The sequence below is a fragment of the Panulirus ornatus genome, chromosome 12 (genome assembly GCF_036320965.1).
Source record: "Panulirus ornatus isolate Po-2019 chromosome 12, ASM3632096v1, whole genome shotgun sequence".
In the NCBI taxonomy this organism is placed as follows: domain Eukaryota; kingdom Metazoa; phylum Arthropoda; class Malacostraca; order Decapoda; family Palinuridae; genus Panulirus; species Panulirus ornatus.
This window is the reverse complement of record NC_092235.1, coordinates 16,902,163-16,922,224: the sequence shown is the minus strand read 5'-3', so window position 1 is coordinate 16,922,224 and position 20,062 is coordinate 16,902,163. Positions and strand designations below refer to the sequence as shown.

Here is a 20,062-nt window from a genome sequence, read left to right as displayed (position 1 = left end):
ATCCACCCTCCTGCGCACAACTCTATCTATAGCCCACGCCTCACAACCATACAACATTGTTGGAACCTCTATTCCTTCAAACATACCCATTTTTGCTTTCCGAGATAATGTTCTCGACTTACACACATTCTTCAAGGCTCCCAGGATTTTCGCCCCCTCCCCCACCTTATGATTCACTCCCACTTCCATGGTTCCATCCGCTGCCAGATCCACTCCCAGATATCTAAAACACTTTACTTCCTGCAGTTTTTCTCCATTCAAACTTACCTCCCAGTTGACTTGACCCTCAACCCTACTGTACCTAATAACCTTGCTCTTATTCACATTTACTCTTAACTTTCTTCTTTCACACACTTTACCAAACTCAGTCACCAGCTTCTGCAGTTTCTCACATGAATCAGCCACCAGCGCTGTATCATCAGCGAACAACAACTGACTCACTTCCCAAGCTCTCTCATCCACAACAGACTTCATACTTGCCCCTCTTTCCAAAAGTCTTGCATTCACCTCCCTAACAACCCCATCCATAAACAAATTAAACAACCATGGAGACATCACACACCCCTGCCACAAACCTACATTCACTGAGAACCAATCACTTTCCTCTCTTCCTACACGTACACATGCCTTACATCCTTGATAAAAACTTTTCACTGCTTCTAACAACTTGCCTCCCACACCATATATTCTTAATACCTTCCACAGAGCATCTCTATCAACTCTATCATATGCCTTCTCCAGATCCATAAATGCTACATACAGTTCCATTTGCTTTTCTAAGTATTTCTCACATACATTCTTCAAAGCAAACACCTGATCCACACATCCTCTACCACCTCTGAAACCACACTGCTCTTCCCCAATCTGATGCTCTGTACATGCCTTCACCCTCGCAATCAATACCCTCCCATATAATTTCCCAGGAATACTCAACAAACTTATACCTCTGTAATTTGAGCACTCACTCTTATCCCATTTGCCTTTGTACAATGACACTATGCATGCATTCCGCCAATCCTCAGGCACCTCACCATGAGTCATGCATACATTAAATAACCTTACCAACCAGTCAACAATACAGTCACCCCCTTTTTTAGTAAATTCCACTGCAATACCATCCAAATCTGCTGCCTTGCCAGCTTTCATCTTCCGCAAAGCTTTTACTACCTCTTCTCTGCTTACTAAATCATTTTCCCTAACCCTCTCGCTTTGCACACCACCTCGACCAAAACACCCTATATCTGCCACTCTATCATCAAACACATTCAACAAACCTTCAAAATACTCACTCCATCTCCTTCTAACATCACCACTACTTGTTACCACCTCCCCATTTGCGCCCTTCACTGAAGTTCCCATTTGCTCCCTTGTCTTACGCACTTTATTTACCTCCTTCCAGAACATCTGTATGGGTTTTTGTATGGGTTTTCAGAAAAGAGTGAATGTTGGGGTGAAGAGGGTGGTGAGAGTAAGTGAGCTTGGGAAGGAGACTTGTGTGAGGAAGTACCAGGAGAGACTGAGTACAGAATGGAAAAAGGTGAGAACAATGGAAGTAAGGGGACTGGGGGAGGAATGGGATGTATTTAGGGAATCAGTGATGGATTGCGCAAAAGATGCTTGTGGCATGAGAAGCGTGGGAGGTGGGTTGATTAGAAAGGGTAGTGAGTGGTGGGATGAAGAAGTAAGATTATTAGTGAAAGAGAAGAGAGAGGCATTTGGATGATTTTTGCAGGGAAAAAATGCAATTGAGTGGGAGATGTATAAAAGAAAGAGACAGGAGGTCAAGAGAAAGGTGCAAGAGGTGAAAAAGAGGGCAAATGAATGTTGGGGTGAGAGAGTATCATTAAATTTTATTTTGAAGATATGCTGTGTAAATTTTATATATCATAATGTGTAGATAAAGATATGCACTGATAATACATAGATGAGATAACAGTGCAGGGCAGGCCCTTTAATGTTAGGTAAGTTATAGTATATTATAATGTCAAATTATAGATGAGTATTATGTATTATGATAAAGATACATAAAGATGTTATACAATGTTTTTGACAAGTGCTTGTGAGTTGGCATGGCAGAGCTGCTTACCATACCTTTAAATCCAGCACATTCTCTTTTTCATGCTCATTATGAGTTTACAGAGCAAGAGATCTCTTACACTTTAGCATATTGATACCATCCTGCAGGTGTCAGACTACAAATACTTCAATAACTTCTTCATATATTTTTTTCCTGTTATCAGATGTCTTTTAAGTAATGTTAATACAAGATATGGAATTTGATGCTTTTTACCTTGAAAAAATTTAGCAAATAAGGACCAGTTACCATTTTTGTATTGTAGTGGAGAATTTACATTCCTCGGGATTATAGCTGGAAATTAGTTCTACATAAAATGGGTTAAAAGATCTGGATGCAGTGATTTAGACAACTGTGCCAATGTGTATACTATCCCTTGTTGTGGTTTTAGCTGTATCTCTGAAGGATAATTCAGAATTCAGAAGTTTATTCAAAAGAGAAAAAGTAACCCCTTTCAAAATACATTATGACATCTGTTTTGGAAGGAGGTAAATAAAGTGCGTAAGACAAGTGAACAAATGGGAACTTCAGTGAAGGGGGCTAATGGGGAGGTGATAACAAGTAGTGGTGATGTGAGAAGGAGATGGAGGTTTGCTGAATGTTGAAGAATGTGTGGAAGTCGAGAACATTATCTCGGAAAGCAAAATTGGGTATGTTTGAAGGAATAGTGGTTCCAACAATGTTATAAGGTTGCGAGTCGTGGGCTATGGGTAGAGTTGTACGGAGGAGGGTGGATGTGCTGGAAATGAGGTGTTTGAGGACAATATGTGGTGTGAGGTGGTTTGATTGAGTAAGTAATAAATGGGTAAGAGAGATGTGTGGTAATAAAAAGAGTGTGGTTGAGAGAGCAGAAGAGGGTGTTTTGAAATGGTTGTTGACTGGGTGGTAAGGTTATTTAATGTATGTATGACTCATGGTAAGGTTCCTAAGGACTGGCAGAGTGCTTGCATAGTGCCATTGTACAAAGGCAAAGGGGATAAGAGTGAGTGCTCAAATTACAGAAGTATAAGTTTGTTGAGTATTCCTGGGAAATTATATGGGAGGGTTTTGATTGAGAGGGTGAAGGCTTGTACAGAGCATCAGATTGGGGAAGAGCAGTGTGGTTTCAGAAGCGGTAGAAGATGTGTGGATCAGGTGTTTGCTTTGAAAAATGTATGTGAGAAATACTTAGAAAAACAAATGGATTTGTATGGAGCATGGATCTGGAGAAGGCATATGATAGAGTTGATAGAGATGCTCTGTGGAGGGTATTAGGAATATATGGTGTGGGAGGTAAGTTGTTAGAAGCAGTGAAAAGTTTTTATCGAGGATGTAAGAGTGTGGTTGAGAGAGTAGAAGAGATTAGAATGAGTGAGGAAAGATTGACCATGAGGATATATGTGTCAGAGGTGGAGGGAACGAGGAGAAGTGGGAGACCAAATTAGAGGTGGAAAGATGGAGTGAAAAAGATTTTGAGTGATTGGGGCCTGAACATACAGGAGGGTGAAAGGCATGTGAAGCATCTGGTGTAAACCATGGAAAGATCTGTGGGGCCTGGATATGGAAAGGGAGCTGTGGTTTCGGTGCATTATTACATGACAGCTAGAGACTGAGTGTGATTGAATGTGGCTACCTTGTGCACATGAGGGGGGAAGGGGGTTGTTTTTTCATGTGTGGCAGTGTGGCAGTGGGAATGAATAAAGGCAGACAGTATGAATTATGTACATGTGTATATATGTATATGTCTGTGTGTGTGTATATGTATGTATACGTTGAGATGTATTGGTATGTATATTTGCTTGTGTGGACGTGTATGTATATACATGTGTATGTGGGTGTGTTGGGCCATTCTTTTGTCTGTTTCCTTGCACAACCTCGCTAACGCGGGAGACAGCGACAAAGCAAAATGAAATAAAATATAGATGTGTGAAAATAAAAAGAGCGTGGTTGAGAGAGCAGAAGAGGGTGTTTTGAAATGGTTTGGGCACATGGAGAGAGTGAGTGAGGAAAGATTGACCAAGAGGCTATATGTGTCGGAGGTGGAGGGAACGAGGAGAAGTGGGAGACCAAATTGGAGGTGGAAAGATGGAGTGAAAAAGATTTTGTGTGATCAGGGCCTGAACATGCAGGAGGTTGAAAGGAGGGCAAGGAATAGAGTGAATTGGATCGATGTGGTATACCGGGGTTGACGTGCTGTCAGTGGATTGAATCAGGGCATGTGAAGCGTCTGGGGTAAACCATGGAAAGCTGTGTAGGTATGTATATTTACGTGTGTGGACGTATGTATATAGATGTGTATGGGGGTGGGTTGGGCCATTTCTTTTGTCTGTTTCCTTGCGCTACCTCACAAACGCGGGAGACAGCGACAAAGCAAAAAAAAAAGAATATATATATATATATATATATATATATATATTGGAAAGGATCACAATTTTGTGTGTGATCAAGATATGTTTGAAGGAATAGTGGTTCCAACAATGTTGTTATGGTTGCGAGGCGTGGGTTATGGATAGAGTGTGCGCAGCAGGGTGGATGTCCTGGAAATGAGATATTTGAGGACAATATGTGGTGTGAGGTGGTTTGATCGAGTAAGTAATGTAAGGGTAAGAGAGATGTGTGGCAATAAAAAGAGTGTGGTTGAGAGAGCAGAAGAGGGTGTTTTGAAATGGTTTGGTCACATGCAGAGAATGAGTGAGGAAAGATTGACAAAAAGGATATATGTGTCAGAGGTGGAGGGAACGAGAAGTGGGAGACCAAATTGGAGGTGGAAAGATGGAGTGAAAAAGATTCTGAGTGATCGGGGCCTGAACATGCATGAGGGTGAAAGGTGTGCAAGGAATAGAGTGAATCGGAATGATGTGGTATACCGGGGTCGACGTGCTGTCAATGGATTGAATCAGTGCATGTGAAGCGTCTGAAGTAAACCATGGAAAGTTGTGTGGGGCCTGGATGTGGAAAGGGAGCTGTGGTTTTGGTGCATTATTACATGACAGCTAGGGACTGAATGTGAACGAATGTGGCCTTTGTTGTCTTTTCCTAGCGCTACCTTGCACACATGAGGGGGGAGGGGGTTGTTATTTCATGTGTGGCGAGGTGGCAATGGGAATGAATAAAGGTAGACTATGAATTATGTACATGTGTATATATATGTATATGTCTGTGTCTGTGTGTATATATATATGTATACGTTGAGATGTATAGGTATGTATATTTGCGTGTGTGGACGTGTATGTATATACATGTGTATGTGGGTGGGTTGGGCCATTCTTTCGTCTGTTTCCTTGCGCTACCTCACTAATGCGGGAGACAGCGACAAAGCAAAATAAAAAATAGATAAATATATATATATATACACAAATGGATTTGTATGTAGCATTTATGGATCTGGAGAAGGCATATGATGGAGTTGATAGAGATGCTCTGTGGAAGGTACTATGAATATATGGTGTGGGAGGCAAGTTGTTAGAAGCAGTGAAAAGTTTTTATCGAGAATGTAAGGCATGTGTACTTGTAGGAAGATAGGAAAGTGATTGGTTCTCATTGAATGTAGGTGTGCGGCAGGGGTGTGTGATGTCTCCATGGTTGTTTAATTTGTTTATGGATGGGGTTGTTAGGGAGATGAATGCAAGATATTCCCTCAAAGGCCCAGTTCTCTGTTCTTAACGCCACCTCGCTAACGCGGGAAATGGCGAATAGTTTAAAAGAAAAAGAAAAAAATATATATATATATATATATATATATATATATATATATATATATATATATATATATATATATATATATATATATATTTTTTTTTTATTATTATACTTTGTCGCTGTCTCCCGCGTTTGCGAGGTAGCGCAAGGAAACAGACGAAAGAAATGGCCCAACCCCCCCCCCATACACATGTATATACATACGCCCACACACGCAAATATATATATCTACACAGCTTTCCATGGTTTACCCCAGACACTTCACATGCCTTGATTCAATCCACTGACAGCACGTCAACCCCGGTATACCACATCGCTCCAATTCACTCTATTCCTTGCCCTCCTTTCACCCTCCTGCATGTTCAGGCCCCGATCACACAAAATCTTTTTCACTCCATCTTTCCACCTCCAATTTGGTCTCCCTCTTCTCCTTGTTCCCTCCACCTCCGACACATATATCCTCTTGGTCAATCTTTCCTCACTCATCCTCTCCATATGCCCAAACCACTTCAAAACACCCTCTTCTGCTCTCTCAACCACGCTCTTTTTATTTCCACACATCTCTCTTACCCTTACGTTACTCACTCGATCAAACCACCTCACACCACACATTGTCCTCAAACATCTCATTTCCAGCACATCCATCCTCCTGCGCACAACACTATCCATAGCCCACGCCTCGCAACCATACAACATTGTTGGAACCACTATTCCTTCAAACATACCTATTTTTGCTTTCCGAGATAATGTTCTCGACTTCCACACATTCTTCAAGGCCCCCAGAATTTTCGCCCCCTCCCCCACCCTATGATCCACTTCCGCTTCCATGGTTCCATCCGCTGCCAGATCCACTCCCAGATATCTAAAACACTTCACTTCCTCCAGTTTTTCTCCGTTCAAACTCACCTCCCAATTGACTTGACCCTCAACCCTACTATACCTAATAACCTTGCTCTTTTTCACATTTACTCTTAACTTTCTTCTTCCACACACTTTACCAAACTCAGTCACCAGCTTCTGCAGTTTCTCACATGAATCAGCCACCAGCGCTGTATCATCAGCGAACAACAACTGACTCACTTCCCAAGCTCTCTCATACCCAACAGACTTCATACTTGCCCCTCTTTCCAAAACTCTTGCATTTACCTCCCTAACAACCCCATCCATAAACAAATTAAACAACCATGGAGACATCACACACCCCTGCCGCAAACCTACATTCACTGAGAACCAATCACTTTCCTCTCTTCCTACACGTACACATGCCTTACATCCTCGATAAAAACTTTTCACTGCTTCTAACAACTTTCCTCCCACCCCATATATTCTTAATACCTTCCACAGAGCATCTCTATCAACTCTATCATATGCCTTCTCCAGATCCATAAATGCTACATACAAATCCATTTGCTTTTCTAAGTATTTCTCACATACATTCTTCAAAGCAAACACCTGATCCACACGTCCTCTACCACTTCTGAAACCACACTGCTCTTCCCTAATCTGATGCTCTGTACATGCCTTCACCCTCTCAATCAATACCCTCCCATATAATTTCCCAGGAATACTCAACAAACTTATACCTCTGTAATTTGAGCACTCACTCTTATCCCCTTTGCCTTTATACAATGGCACTATGCACGCATTCCGCCAATCCTCAGGCACCTCACCATGAGTCATGCATACATTGAATAACCTTACCAACCAGTCAACAATACAGTCACCCCCTTTTTTAATAAATTCCACTGCAATACCATCCAAACCTGCTGCCTTGCTGGCTTTCATCTTCCGCAAAGCTTTCACTACCTCTTCTCTGTTTACCAAATCATTTTCCCTAACCCTCTCACTTTGCACACCACCTCGACCAAAACACCCTATATCTGCCACTCTATCATCAAACACATTCAACAAACCTTCAAAATACTCACTCCATCTCCTTCTCACATCACCACTACTTGTTATCACCTCCCCATTTGCGCCCTTCACTGAAGTTCCCATTTGCTCCCTTGTCTTACGCACTTTATTTACCTCCTTCCAGAACATCTTTTTATTCTCCCTAAAATTTAATGATACTCTCTCACCCCAACTCTCATTTGCCCTTTTTTTCGCCTCTTGCACCTGAGTGGGAGATGTATATATATATATATATATATATATATATATATATATTTTTTTTTTTTTTTTTTTTTATACTTTGTCGCTGTCTCCCGCGTATGCGAGGTAGCGCAAGGAAACAGACGAAAGAAATGGCCCAACCCCCCCCCCATACACATGTATATACATACGTCCACACACGCAAATATACATACACAGCTTTCCATGGTTTACCCCAGACGCTTCACATGCCTTGATTCAATCCACTGACAGCACGTCAACCCCGGTATACCACATCGCTCCAATTCACTCTATTCCTTGCCCTCCTTTCACCCTCCTGCATGTTCAGGCCCCGATCACACAAAATCTTTTTCACTCCATCTTTCCACCTCCAATTTGGTCTCCCTCTTCTCCTTGCTCCCTCCACCTCCGACACATATATCCTCTTGGTCAATCTTTCCTCACTCATCCTCTCCATGTGCCCAAACCACTTCAAAACACCCTCTTCTGCTCTCTCAACCACGCTCTTTTTATTTCCACACATCTCTCTTACCCTTACGTTACTCACTCGATCAAACCACCTCACACCACACATTGTCCTCAAACATCTCATTTCCAGCACATCCATCCTCCTGCGCACAACTCTATCCATAGCCCACGCCTCGCAACCATACAACATTGTTGGAACCACTATTCCTTCAAACATACCCATTTTTGCTTTCCGAGATAATGTTCTCGACTTCCACACATTCTTCAAGGCCCCCAGAATTTTCGCCCCCTCCCCCACCCTATGATCCACTTCCGCTTCCATGGTTCCATCCGCTGCCAGATCCACTCCCAGATATCTAAAACACTTCACTTCCTCAAGTTTTTCTCCATTCAAACTCACCTCCAATTGACTTGACCCTCAACCCTACTGTACCTAATAACCTTGCTCTTATTCACATTTACTCTTAACTTTCTTCTTCCACACACTTTACCAAACTCAGTCACCAGCTTCTGCAGTTTCTCACATGAATCAGCCACCAGCGCTGTATCATCAGCGAACAACAACTGACTCACTTCCCAAGCTCTCTCATCCCCAACAGACTTCATACTTGCCCCTCTTTCCAAAACTCTTGCATTTACCTCCCTAACAACCCCATCCATAAACAAATTAAACAACCATGGAGACATCACACACCCCTGCCGCAAACCTACATTCACTGAGAACCAATCACTTTCCTCTCTTCCTACACGTACACATGCCTTACATCCTCGATAAAAACTTTTCACTGCTTCTAACAACTTTCCTCCCACACCATATATATATATATATATATATATATATATATATATATATATATATATATATATATATATATATATATTTACTTATTTTTTATACTTAAACGCCATCTCTTGCAATAGCGAGGTAGCGCATGGAAACAGATGAGGAATGGCCCATCCCACCTACATACACATGTATATACATAAATGCCCACGCATGCTCATATACGTACATATGCATATCACGTATACATATATACATAAGAATACAGACATATACACACATGTTCATACCCATCCTTGCTGCCTTCATCCATTCCCGTCGCCACCCTGCCACACACGAAATAGCATTCCTCTATCCTGAGCCAGGTATCCATGTTATTGACCTACCTCTAGGGATGGATGAACAGCTGGGTTGGATTCGAACCTATACACTCCCTGGGCTGCCTGTGAATGCATCATGGTCAGGAATGCTAACCACTACATTACAGGAGTTCATCACACCACAAATGAAAATGTCAGATATGTTTGTATAGGAGCAAATAAGACCTCTAGTCTTCATTTGACTATGTCATTGAATATTTTGTTGTTTAAGTATTTGTATTGTGTAACCTGCATGGGTCTCATACAGAAAGAAAATAATGTTGTTGAGTTTTGTTTAAGCAAGGGAATATGGTAATTTTCATTGTGCCAAGACTTGGTGGTCGCTGTTATTATACCTTTTAGCTCACCTGGTGAGCTGTTGTCATCTGTCTGTAAATGTTGGTAAACTTTTCACGGAGCCTTTCATGTTTGATTATCTTTTATTTCTCCATTTTGTGAACTGACTTTAAATATGGCTATCAGGTCACTTAGTGTCAGTTGAGCAACACATTTTCACACAAGTCCGTGGCTGTACAAGTAATTTACTTTGCATTACTCTTTAGCTTTAATAGATTAGGTATTTGACCCAGTTACAGGATGAGATAATTTTATGATTCTGGTCTGCAAACATTTGAGCTTAAATTAATTTGTTCACTTTTTTATTTGATATTCCGTTTACCCAAGATGGCCTTGATTTGGCATCTTTTGCTCATGCATTGTTTTTCCCCACACAAAAGGAAGTAAATGAAAAAGCAGGTGGATAGGTCTGTTCTTTGAATCATGTATGTAAAAGTTTTCAACAAAGCTATTAGAAGATGCATGCAGTTTTGGATTTTATCATAGTTGTTCGAATGCACATTGAAATTTCAGTTTTTGTCATAGTAGTCAGCATATAGATGTTAGTGCATGTAGATTGAAATATTGCTATATCTGTTAGAAAATTAGTGCTCATATCTTTACTATGAAAACTTTGTTTCATGATTACCGTGTTTCTGTGTAAAATTGTTAGATTGCGTAATTGATTGGTGCATTAGTCTTTGTATAACTTAGGTTTTTTAGAGCATGCGTGAATTGTGGGGAAATTGATAAAGATGATTTGAAAGGAAATATTTCCTGGAACTTTTTTACTTTTATTCTTCTGATGTGTTGGATGTGTTTAGTTCTGCTGAGTTGAATATGTTTAGTTTAATGCATTGAAATATGTATATTGCCTTTTTCTTTGTAGGGTTTACAAAATCTATTTTACATAGTTATAGGAAACAGTTAAGCTTTCTCTTTGTTTGTAGTCTTAGCACTGATTTAAAGCTGTAGGGTCATATGTGATTATTCTAAAAAATCGATTTAGCTATATTTTTGCTTTTAGGTATGCTGAGTGTTCCCAAATATGTGATTTCAGTTCAAGTTTTCTGATGTACAGTATTGTAATTTTTTTTTTCACTAGCTGCGTTTTGTTTTCTTTGTTGATCAGTATGCCTTTTTCTCCCACCCAGTTCCTCTTGCTTGATGTATTCAGAATGTGTGTTATGTGTGAAAATTATGATGTTTTACGAGTTTAAGATAAATCCTTTAAAAGAAGGCAGCATGTGCAAGAGTTGTCTTTTGAGATACAGTAATTGTGACTAAATTTATCCCATAGACATTAATCAGTTGTCAGTGATTACAATGAATGAAGAGCATTTAGTACTCATATTTAAAGGGGGTAAAAACTTTGTATTAATCTAATAAGCATTGATTAGTTGTCACTTATTATCATGAATGAAGAGCATCCAGCACCCATATGCATAACATACACATTTCTCATTAGGTCTTAGGCTACTGTTGTCAAAAATTTGTTTTGACTGGATAGGCTTTTTGTGGTGTGGTATGATTAGAGGTAAGAAAACCAAACTCTGCCTCCCACTCCACTCATTTTGAAATCTAATTACCCTCTGAATGAGCACATCATGTTTGCTTTGAGGTGATGAGATTGAGTAGATGGCATTGCTTTTATCTTGGGTGTTTACTTATAGTATTGGTGGACACATTAACCCCTCCTTGGTGGATAACTTGATTTAGAAGTTTTAGTATTGTTGGCTGTGTTTAGAATTCTTCCTGCTGGGTTTCCTAAAAATGAAGCAAAAATGTGGATTTCTTAATGCAGGTTATACTACAGCACAGAAAAGTCTTTCCTGTCAGAACTTATTACTGTATTTCTTTGATCTAGAACCAGGCAGCCTGAATCCCTTTGATCTGTCTTAAGTAGTATATTTATGATAAGTTTTGTAAAGTGTATGTAGCTTTTTCTGTGAGTAATGTTTAAAAGTTCATCCTCTCTTGAAATGATGTGTCAATTTAAGATCATGTGTCATTTTAAGATCGACATAACCAGTACAACCAAAGTGATTTGAGAAGTGGAGCTGCTGTTCATTCATATGAGCCAAATTTCTCCAATTTCACAGGTATGTTAAACATGGTATGCTTAAGGTTTTAGTATGGTGGAAGCATATGTCATAAGTTTGATGTTCAAACAACAATTGAATGTAGAGGATTATATGACTAATTCTGAGTGCATATCATACCCCAGTGTATTTCAGCAACAAAAAGGGCCTGGTAGAACTCAGTAATCCTCTGTCTTTCTGTGTATGTTGGTTTTAAAGTCAGTAAACTTAAATCAGCTCTTGGTCAGGTGGTATTGCCGCTTATTATAGGTATTCTTTATTCTTTGTCTTTTTTACTTGAATCAGGTGTTGATTTAGGGAGAAGGTGAAAATATTTTAAGGAATCAAATCTTTGTATGATTAATGTTCTCACTGAGAGTTTCCTTCATCACAGCAGCGTGGTGGAACATAGCTGGGCTACAGCAGATGGAACTACTGTCCAGGTTGCAGGGAGGCCATGGCAGTGGCAATGGGGGAGCTGGAGCCGCAGCTGCTGTTGCGGCAGCAGCAGGGGGTCTTGGGGGATATGGAGGTCTTCATCCGGAACACCTCATGAACCTGGAGATCCTACAAGCTCAGCATGGTCAGTATATTTGCTGGAGGACTTTATTATTTAGTTATTTCTTTTCAGTCCCTCTTTCTTGCATTTTTAATCTTATCATTGTTATCACTTACACTGTATCATGGAAGGGCCTTCAGTATTTTATTATCGTACTTCAGGAAATCATTAAATTTTAGGGAGAATAAAAAGATGTTCTGGAAGGAGGTAAATAAAGTGCGTAAGACAAGGGAGCAAATGGGAACTTCAGTGAAGGGCGCACATGGGGAGGTGATAACAAGTAGTGGTGATGTGAGAAGGAGATGGAGTGAGTATTTTGAAGGTTTGTTGAATGTGTTTGATGATAGAGTGGCAGATATAGGGTGTTTTGGTCGAGGTGGTGTGCAAAGTGAGAGGGTTAGGGAAAATGATTTGCTAAACAGAGAAGAGGTAGTAAAAGCTTTGCGGAAGATGAAAGCCGGCAAGGCAGCAGGTTTGGATGGTATTGCAGTGGAATTTATTAAAAAAGGGTGTGACTATTGTTGACTGGTTGGTAAGGTTATTTAATGTATGTATGACTCATGGTGAGGTGCCTGAGGATTGGTGGAATGCGTGCATAGTGCCATTGTACAAAGGCAAAGGGGATAAGAGTGAGTGCTCAAATTACAGAGGTATAAGTTTGTTGAGTATTCCTGGGAAATTATATGGGAGGGTATTGATTGAGAGGGTGAAGGCATGTACAGAGCATCAGATTGGGGAAGAGCAGTGTGGTTTCAGAAGTGGTAGAGGATGTGTGGATCAGGTGTTTGCTTTGAAGAATGTATGTGAGAAATACTTAGAAAAGCAAATGGATTTGTATGTAGCATTTATGGATCTGGAGAAGACATATGATAGAGTTGATAGAGATGCTCTGTGGAAGGTATTAAGAACATATGGTGTGGGAGGCAAGTTGTTAGAAGCAGTGAAAAGTTTTTATCGAGGATGTAAGGCATGTGTACGTGTAGGAAGAGAGGAAAGTGATTGGTTCTCAGTGAATGTAGGTTTGCGGCAGGGGTGTGTGATGTCTCCATGGTTGTTTAATTTGTTTATGGATGGGGTTGTTAGGGAGGTGAATGCAAGAGTTTTGGAAAGAGGGGCAAGTATGAAGTCTGTTGGGGATGAGAGAGCTTGGGAAGTGAGTCAGTTGTTGTTCGCTGATGATACAGCGCTGGTGGCTGATTCATGTGAGAAACTGCAGAAGCTGGTGACTGAGTTTGGTAAAGTGTGTGAAAGAAGAAAGTTAAGAGTAAATGTGAATAAGAGCAAGGTTATTAGGTACAGTAGGGTTGAGGGTCAAGTCAATTGGGAGGTGAGTTTGAATGGAGAAAAACTGGAGGAAGTAAAGTGTTTTAGATATCTGGGAGTGGATCTGGCAGCGGATGGAACCATGGAAGCGGAAGTGGATCATAGGGTGGGGAGGGGGCGAAAATTCTGGGAGCCTTGAAGAATGTGTGGAAGTCGAGAACATTATCTCGGAAAGCAAAAATGGGTATGTTTGAAGGAATAGTGGTTCCAACAATGTTGTATGGTTGCGAGGCGTGGGCTATGGATAGAGTGGTGCGCAGGAGGATGGATGTGCTGGAAATGAGATGTTTGAGGACAATGTGTGGTGTGAGGTGGTTTGATCGAGTAAGTAACGTAAGGGTAAGAGAGATGTGTGGAAATAAAAAGAGCGTGGTTGAGAGAGCAGAAGAGGGTGTTTTGAAATGGTTTGGGCACATGGAGAGAATGAGTGAGGAAAGATTGACAAAGAGGATATATGTGTCGGAGGTGGAGGGAACGAGGAGAAGAGGGAGACCAAATTGGAGGTGGAAAGATGGAGTGAAGAAGATTTTGTGTGATCGGGGCCTGAACATGCAGGAGGGTGAAAGGAGGGCAAGGAATAGAGTGAATTGGAGCGATGTGGTATACCGGGTTGACGTGCTGTCAGTGGATTGAATCAGGGCATGTGAAGCGTCTGGGGTAAACCATGGAAAGCTGTGTAGGTATGTATATTTGCGTGTGTGGACGTATGTATATACATGTGTATGGGGGTGGGTTGGGCCATTTCTTTCGTCTGTTTCCTTGCGCTACCTCGCAAACGCGGGAGACAGCGGCAAAAAAAAAAAAAGAAAAAAAAAAATTCAGGAAACCTTAAGAATTTGGAACTTAAGCAAATGTGCTGTGCCACATGCTAAAGCATGCTATGACGTGTATGTGGCGTTACCGGACTCCAGCTGCTGAAGGTTATTCTACAAGTGAAAAGTCACCTTTGGAGAGGCTGTTTTATAGGGAGTGCAGTCCCATCAAAGAAATTGTCACTTCAATGGAATCTGCATTTTTCTGCTACTGGAAGTAGTGCAGCCTTGGGCTTGCTGTAGCCTTTAGAAAGAGGCCTTGGGTGACACCATGACTTTCATAGAAATTGGTTGTGGGTTAATTAGGAATAGATAAACAGGGTAATGGAAAAGTTATGTGACCCAGTCTTGGAAATTAAGTGGCCAAACCTCTCCCCATTTGTTAAAGAATTGTGCTTTAGAAATGGCTAATGAAAATATGAATTTAAATGAGGGACTGGTTATACAAAAAGTCTTTCTTTAGTAAGAAAGATACAAAAAAGGAAAGAATGTCTCTGGACTTTTGAGCTTTAAACATGCAGATGAAAAGTAATAGAGTTTAGAATGAGCCCCCAGTGGAAAGTGTCTTGAGTATACTTAAGAAAAATATGCGGACTATAATCTTGGATTTGAAGAACTTGCACTGCCATACTTTGATTCATCTCGAGATGAAAAATTCTTACCTTTCAAAGAAGAAAAGGAAACTTGGCAAATGAGAGATGAATATTTTCAGCAAAGTTGCATATGGTGATCAGAGACATTTTCCAGGTGTGACAGAGACCAGCTAGAGGTTCAGTATTACCTAGAGTATCCCCTTGAGGTGCTGAAATTTAATAGCTTTTCCCAGCTTTAATCTTCTTTACTTTCCTTAGTAGCTGCACCTTCTACCTCAATGGGAAACTTGATAGCTTTTCCCAATTTTAAGCTTCTATACTTTCCACAGTTGCAGCACCTCCTGCCTCAGTGGTTACAATACTGCCACTGCATAAGAAACACACTTATTAGTCAGTAGCTCCTCTTAACTCAAGTCAACTTCTGTTTGGGTCTAGGTATGCCACTTTAAAGAAATAAAATAACTCCAAATTAGAGGCCAAACCTGCTAAAAACCTTTTTCACATGGTTATGCTTTCTGATACTTTTATGGCTTAGCATGGAGGTGAAGTATGAAAGACCATTTCTGTAATGGAAGCAAAGTCTGAGCATCCACTTCTTTACTGATCCCCTCCTTCCCCACTATCCTGTTCAAAACCCTTTTCATGACCCGTATTCCCCTGAGTAGTGAATAATGTGAGTTGGTTGCCACATGGCTCCTCTTGCATCTTTATTCTTATGATGTCTTAGGCCTGGGCAGGTTGGTCTGTGATTGTTAGGGCTGAATGAGTATTATTAGGCCCAGTATATGGTTGCTGAAAAGGATTAAATTCTAGTTGGTACTGCATACCCTGTATTTGGCAGGAATGATGTTTTGACACCTGAACAAGATTTTTCCCTCTGGTGCTCATATGGCTTTGCCTTTAGGAAATTAGTGGTTTTTCATCCTTGAGAACCACCATTATGTTATTTTTCTTAGAATCTGATTTACTTATTACAGAGGATGTATGATAATCAATTTCTCTCTTTTTGTACATAGCAGCAGCCATGGCAGCAGCTCTTTCCACTAGCAAGGCCTCCAGTAGCAGTTCAAAATCCCAAAAGAATACTAAGACTGGTAGCAGTAGTGTCAGTAGTAGCAGCAGCAGCAGCAGTAGTAAAGGTATTACCAGTACACTAAGCTACAGAGGCTCTGCTGCCACAACCACCACCACTTTCTCCAGTAGAGCGCAAGAGCCATCCAATAACAGCAGTCGCTCTAGCCTAGAAATAAGTCGTCTGGCATCCTCTTCACACTCCTCGTCTTCCAACACCAGCAGACCTCCAAGCTACCCGTATAGTACTTCCTCATCACATCGCTACAGGTGAGGTTTAATGTTATCACACAGTAGGTTTTTAAGAAAGGATCTCACTGCTGAGATATGGCTCAGTTACCCTAACTTTCATAGTATGATGCTATTTTACCTTCATTTGGTGCTTTCTTCAAAGACTTCTATGTAACTCAGTGACCAGGGAGGTATGTTACCAGTTCTACCCGCCTGGGTATCGGGAGGATTAGTAATGGCTGCCTAGTGAGCCAGCACTTAAGTGGTTGTCAAGTTGCACCCTGCTGACCAGGTAGCTGTCTTTTCCTTCTGCCTTACCCACACATGTACTAATGGCATTCTGTCCACAAACATACAATTTCTTCATTTAATAACACTTAACTCTTATGGCTCATTCTTTTTAGCTCCAGATTTTCTTGCAGTGAGCTCTATGCACTAGCCCTGCCTTTTGGCAATATGGTAGATGCAATAGTTGAAAGCTTTAGTTTAGAACATTTAGTCTGGAGCATTAAATAGAAGTAGTAGGGAAGAACATTAGGCAGGAGCATTAGGTATAGAAGTAATCAGGGGAACAAAAGGTAGGAGCCTTTGCAAATGCTGTGCTAGAACTGCTTTCTGACAGTGGCCTGTTAAGGATGAGGCACCAAAGGCTAAGAAGTGGCACTGGAGTTCACTAGTTATGGAGGTTCTATGTCATGGCCACCCCTTTGAGGAAGTTCTAGGTGAGAACAGGTGTTGGAGATACAAACAGAGATAGAATTCTTTTTCATATTTTTCTTTGCCTTAGATCATCCTTAGGGCAGCTTTAGCTCCACAGTGTACTTTAAGGTTATTATTGGAGATTCAAAGTTGAGATTTTACACATAAACTTCATTGAGAGCATGTTTTCAACTAAAGCTTTAAATCTATCTCTATATATCTGTCTGTATCTCTGATGTCTGTTCCCACATGGAACTCCCTCATGGTGGTGGTCACACCACTAGAGTCTGCATAACTAGTAAATTCCAGTGACATTTCTTGGCCGTAAATGCCTCACCCTTAACAGGCCATTGGCTGAGGGCAACTCTAGTGCAGTGTTTACAGAAGCTCCTACCTAATGTTCCTACTGACTACATCTACCTAATGCTCCTGCCTATTGTTCTTACTTACTACTTTTACATAATGTTTCTACCTAATGCTCCAGCCTAAATGTTCCTACATACCACTTATATCAATTGCTCTTACCATTTTGCAAAAGGCAGGGCTACTGTCTGAGTTGTGTGAAGGAGAGATTGCATATTTGTAGACAGAATGCTAGTGGTCCATGTGTGGGTGAGGCAGAAAGAAAAGTCAGCTACCTGGGTCAGGGGAGTGCAACTTAACCACTGAAATGCTGGCTTACTACACTGCTGTCACTAACCCTCCCATTACCCAGGCAGGTAGTACTATTAATATACCTCCCTGGTCGTTGGCTGCCTACTAAGTACAGTAAAGCTTTGTTTCTCTCCTCTGGTGTCCTGTGGGCAAATGAGGTATTCTTTTGGGATTATCAGGGCTTGGATCTCTCCATACCTCGAAAAATCAGTGTGGAAACTCTTTTCTGAAGACCCTTTTTGAATGATTCACCATCAGCAAATTTTTTTCAGAGTGATCTTAGCCCTCTCTCAAAAACTTACTTCCCTTAAAGTTATTTCTTGGTGTATGTCAACATATTGCTGGTGGTCACATTCAAGACGGAAATGCTCAGTACTAACTACTAGTTTTGTTTGGGTTTCTCTGTCAGTTTAGTTATATTGTTTTCTATTTATATCTGTAAGAGCATTTTATGAAGTCATCAGTGCACTCCCTCTTTATTGTACTCAGTACTGATTTACATTGGTTAATTAACTTCAGGCAAATTATTTTGTGATCATTTTCTTAATTGTCTCCTAATGTAAAAGCTCCAATCTCTTATTTATTGTGCTGTACTATGTATATGCAAATAGAACTTTTGGATTTTGTTCCATGCTTTGAATTACTTTCTCTTCATTTGTTCTCTTTTCTGTGCACTCCATTAATTTGATGTCAGCATTTTTTTTTTCAACAACTATCTTTATGTATGGCATATCCTAACTTTTTCTTTCATTCTCTTCTAATCATCCTTTGCATTATGTCTCTTGGTATACACCTCTATATGTATTATGTGTTCTTGTATATGACATTAAACTTGTAATCATATGATCTCTACAAGGGTAAAAAACTGTTCTCTGTTTTTGCACTACTGCTGTTGAGAGAACTTCGTCCCACTTTGTTGTTATTGAATTGGTTTCATTTCATTTTATTTGATTAGTAAAAATCTAAATTGCTTGTGAAATTCATGTCATCACTTGTATATAACTTTTATTAGATTGAATATATTTCACTTGAGCATATGTTGATCCAGTTTACGTTTTATCTACCAATGCATTGTTCTCTGATCTGTATTCATATTTGCATCCATTATCTGTTCCACTCTTTTCCCATTATGCATTGCCAAAATTAAATTCACATGACCTATCAGGTGATGGAAAGTTGGAGTGAAGTAGGCTTTAGGGTATCTGTTCCTGAACGTTAAGGAGAGTTATAGAGGTGCCCATAGGATAGAATGATGTGGATCAACATGTGTGAGGGTTGACATGTTGTAAGTTGGCTGAACCAGTTTATAGAACATAGGAAGCGGTTGAGGTAAACCCTGGGTAAGGCTATAGGGGCTGGTTGTTGATGATAGGTTCTGATGTCAGTACCTTTTGCATGACAGGTAGGTGGATACATAGGCAAAGAGTGGATGTGTGCATATGAGACTATAATTTGTTTGTTCTTGGTGTTGCCCCCTTCAAGCCAGAGAGGCAACAAGGTCTTAAAATTATGTTTTAGTGTGCTCTCCTCTCTGTAGAGTTCACAAAACACATTATAGAAGTGAGACATTTAATTTTAAGATGAGAGGGGTATGGGTGTCATCTCAATCAGTTCATTTTACTCTAACAAATAATGTTTGTTGTTAGGCAGAGGCTTGATTTGGGCTGATGCCATCTGTTTCCAATTGTACAAACATGACAAAGCCATGTTTACAGCATTAATTAAGAATTAATGATTTTTGGTAGTTAGGAGGGTTGAGGTCACCATTTACATGTACAGGTACACCACCGAATTTCCGGCAACTGATGGTTCAGCACCTCCTTTAGTCTGGACAAAATTATGTGAGGGAACTTGAAATTACCGCAGCCACCAGACGTTTACTGGGCGGCCACAGATGGCATTGTGTGTAGGGCGCGGTTATTTACATTCTTTACACTGCACTTGTTGATGATGATACCACAATTCTGTGAGATTCTTAGCTTATTTTGCATAAATTCAACCCTATCTATGGCTTCTAAGACATATGAGAGTGTCATTTGTGGTGTCAAATGTAAACACCAGTCCATATCGATCCAAGTAGAACTGTTGAAAAAAATGGACTGTGGTGTTTCAGTGCATAAGCTGTGTGACCTCTACAGTATTGGTTCATCAACTGTTTATTATAAAGAAGCAAAGGGAGAAAATGTTGAAATTCTATGCAGACAGCGATTCCAAGAAGCAAATGA

General features: G+C 40.4%; 1 protein-coding gene across 33 annotated transcripts in view; it reads left to right on the top strand.

Annotated features, from left to right (window-relative positions):
* The window catches only part of tou (bromodomain adjacent to zinc finger domain 2B toutatis), a 1,094,933-nt gene that overhangs the window by 528,531 nt on the left and 546,340 nt on the right, over nucleotides 1–20,062 (top strand). For 28 of the 33 annotated variants that reach the window (XM_071667361.1, XM_071667359.1, XM_071667358.1 and 25 more), the window contains 3 exons: nucleotides 11,833–11,916; nucleotides 12,290–12,478; nucleotides 16,199–16,523. In XM_071667361.1, the coding sequence (XP_071523462.1) occupies nucleotides 11,833–11,916; nucleotides 12,290–12,478; nucleotides 16,199–16,523 (598 nt within the window). The remainder of the gene's footprint in view (nucleotides 1–11,832; nucleotides 11,917–12,289; nucleotides 12,479–16,198; nucleotides 16,524–20,062) is intronic. The other 5 variants (XM_071667362.1, XM_071667383.1, XM_071667375.1 and 2 more) reach the window with 2 other exon arrangements.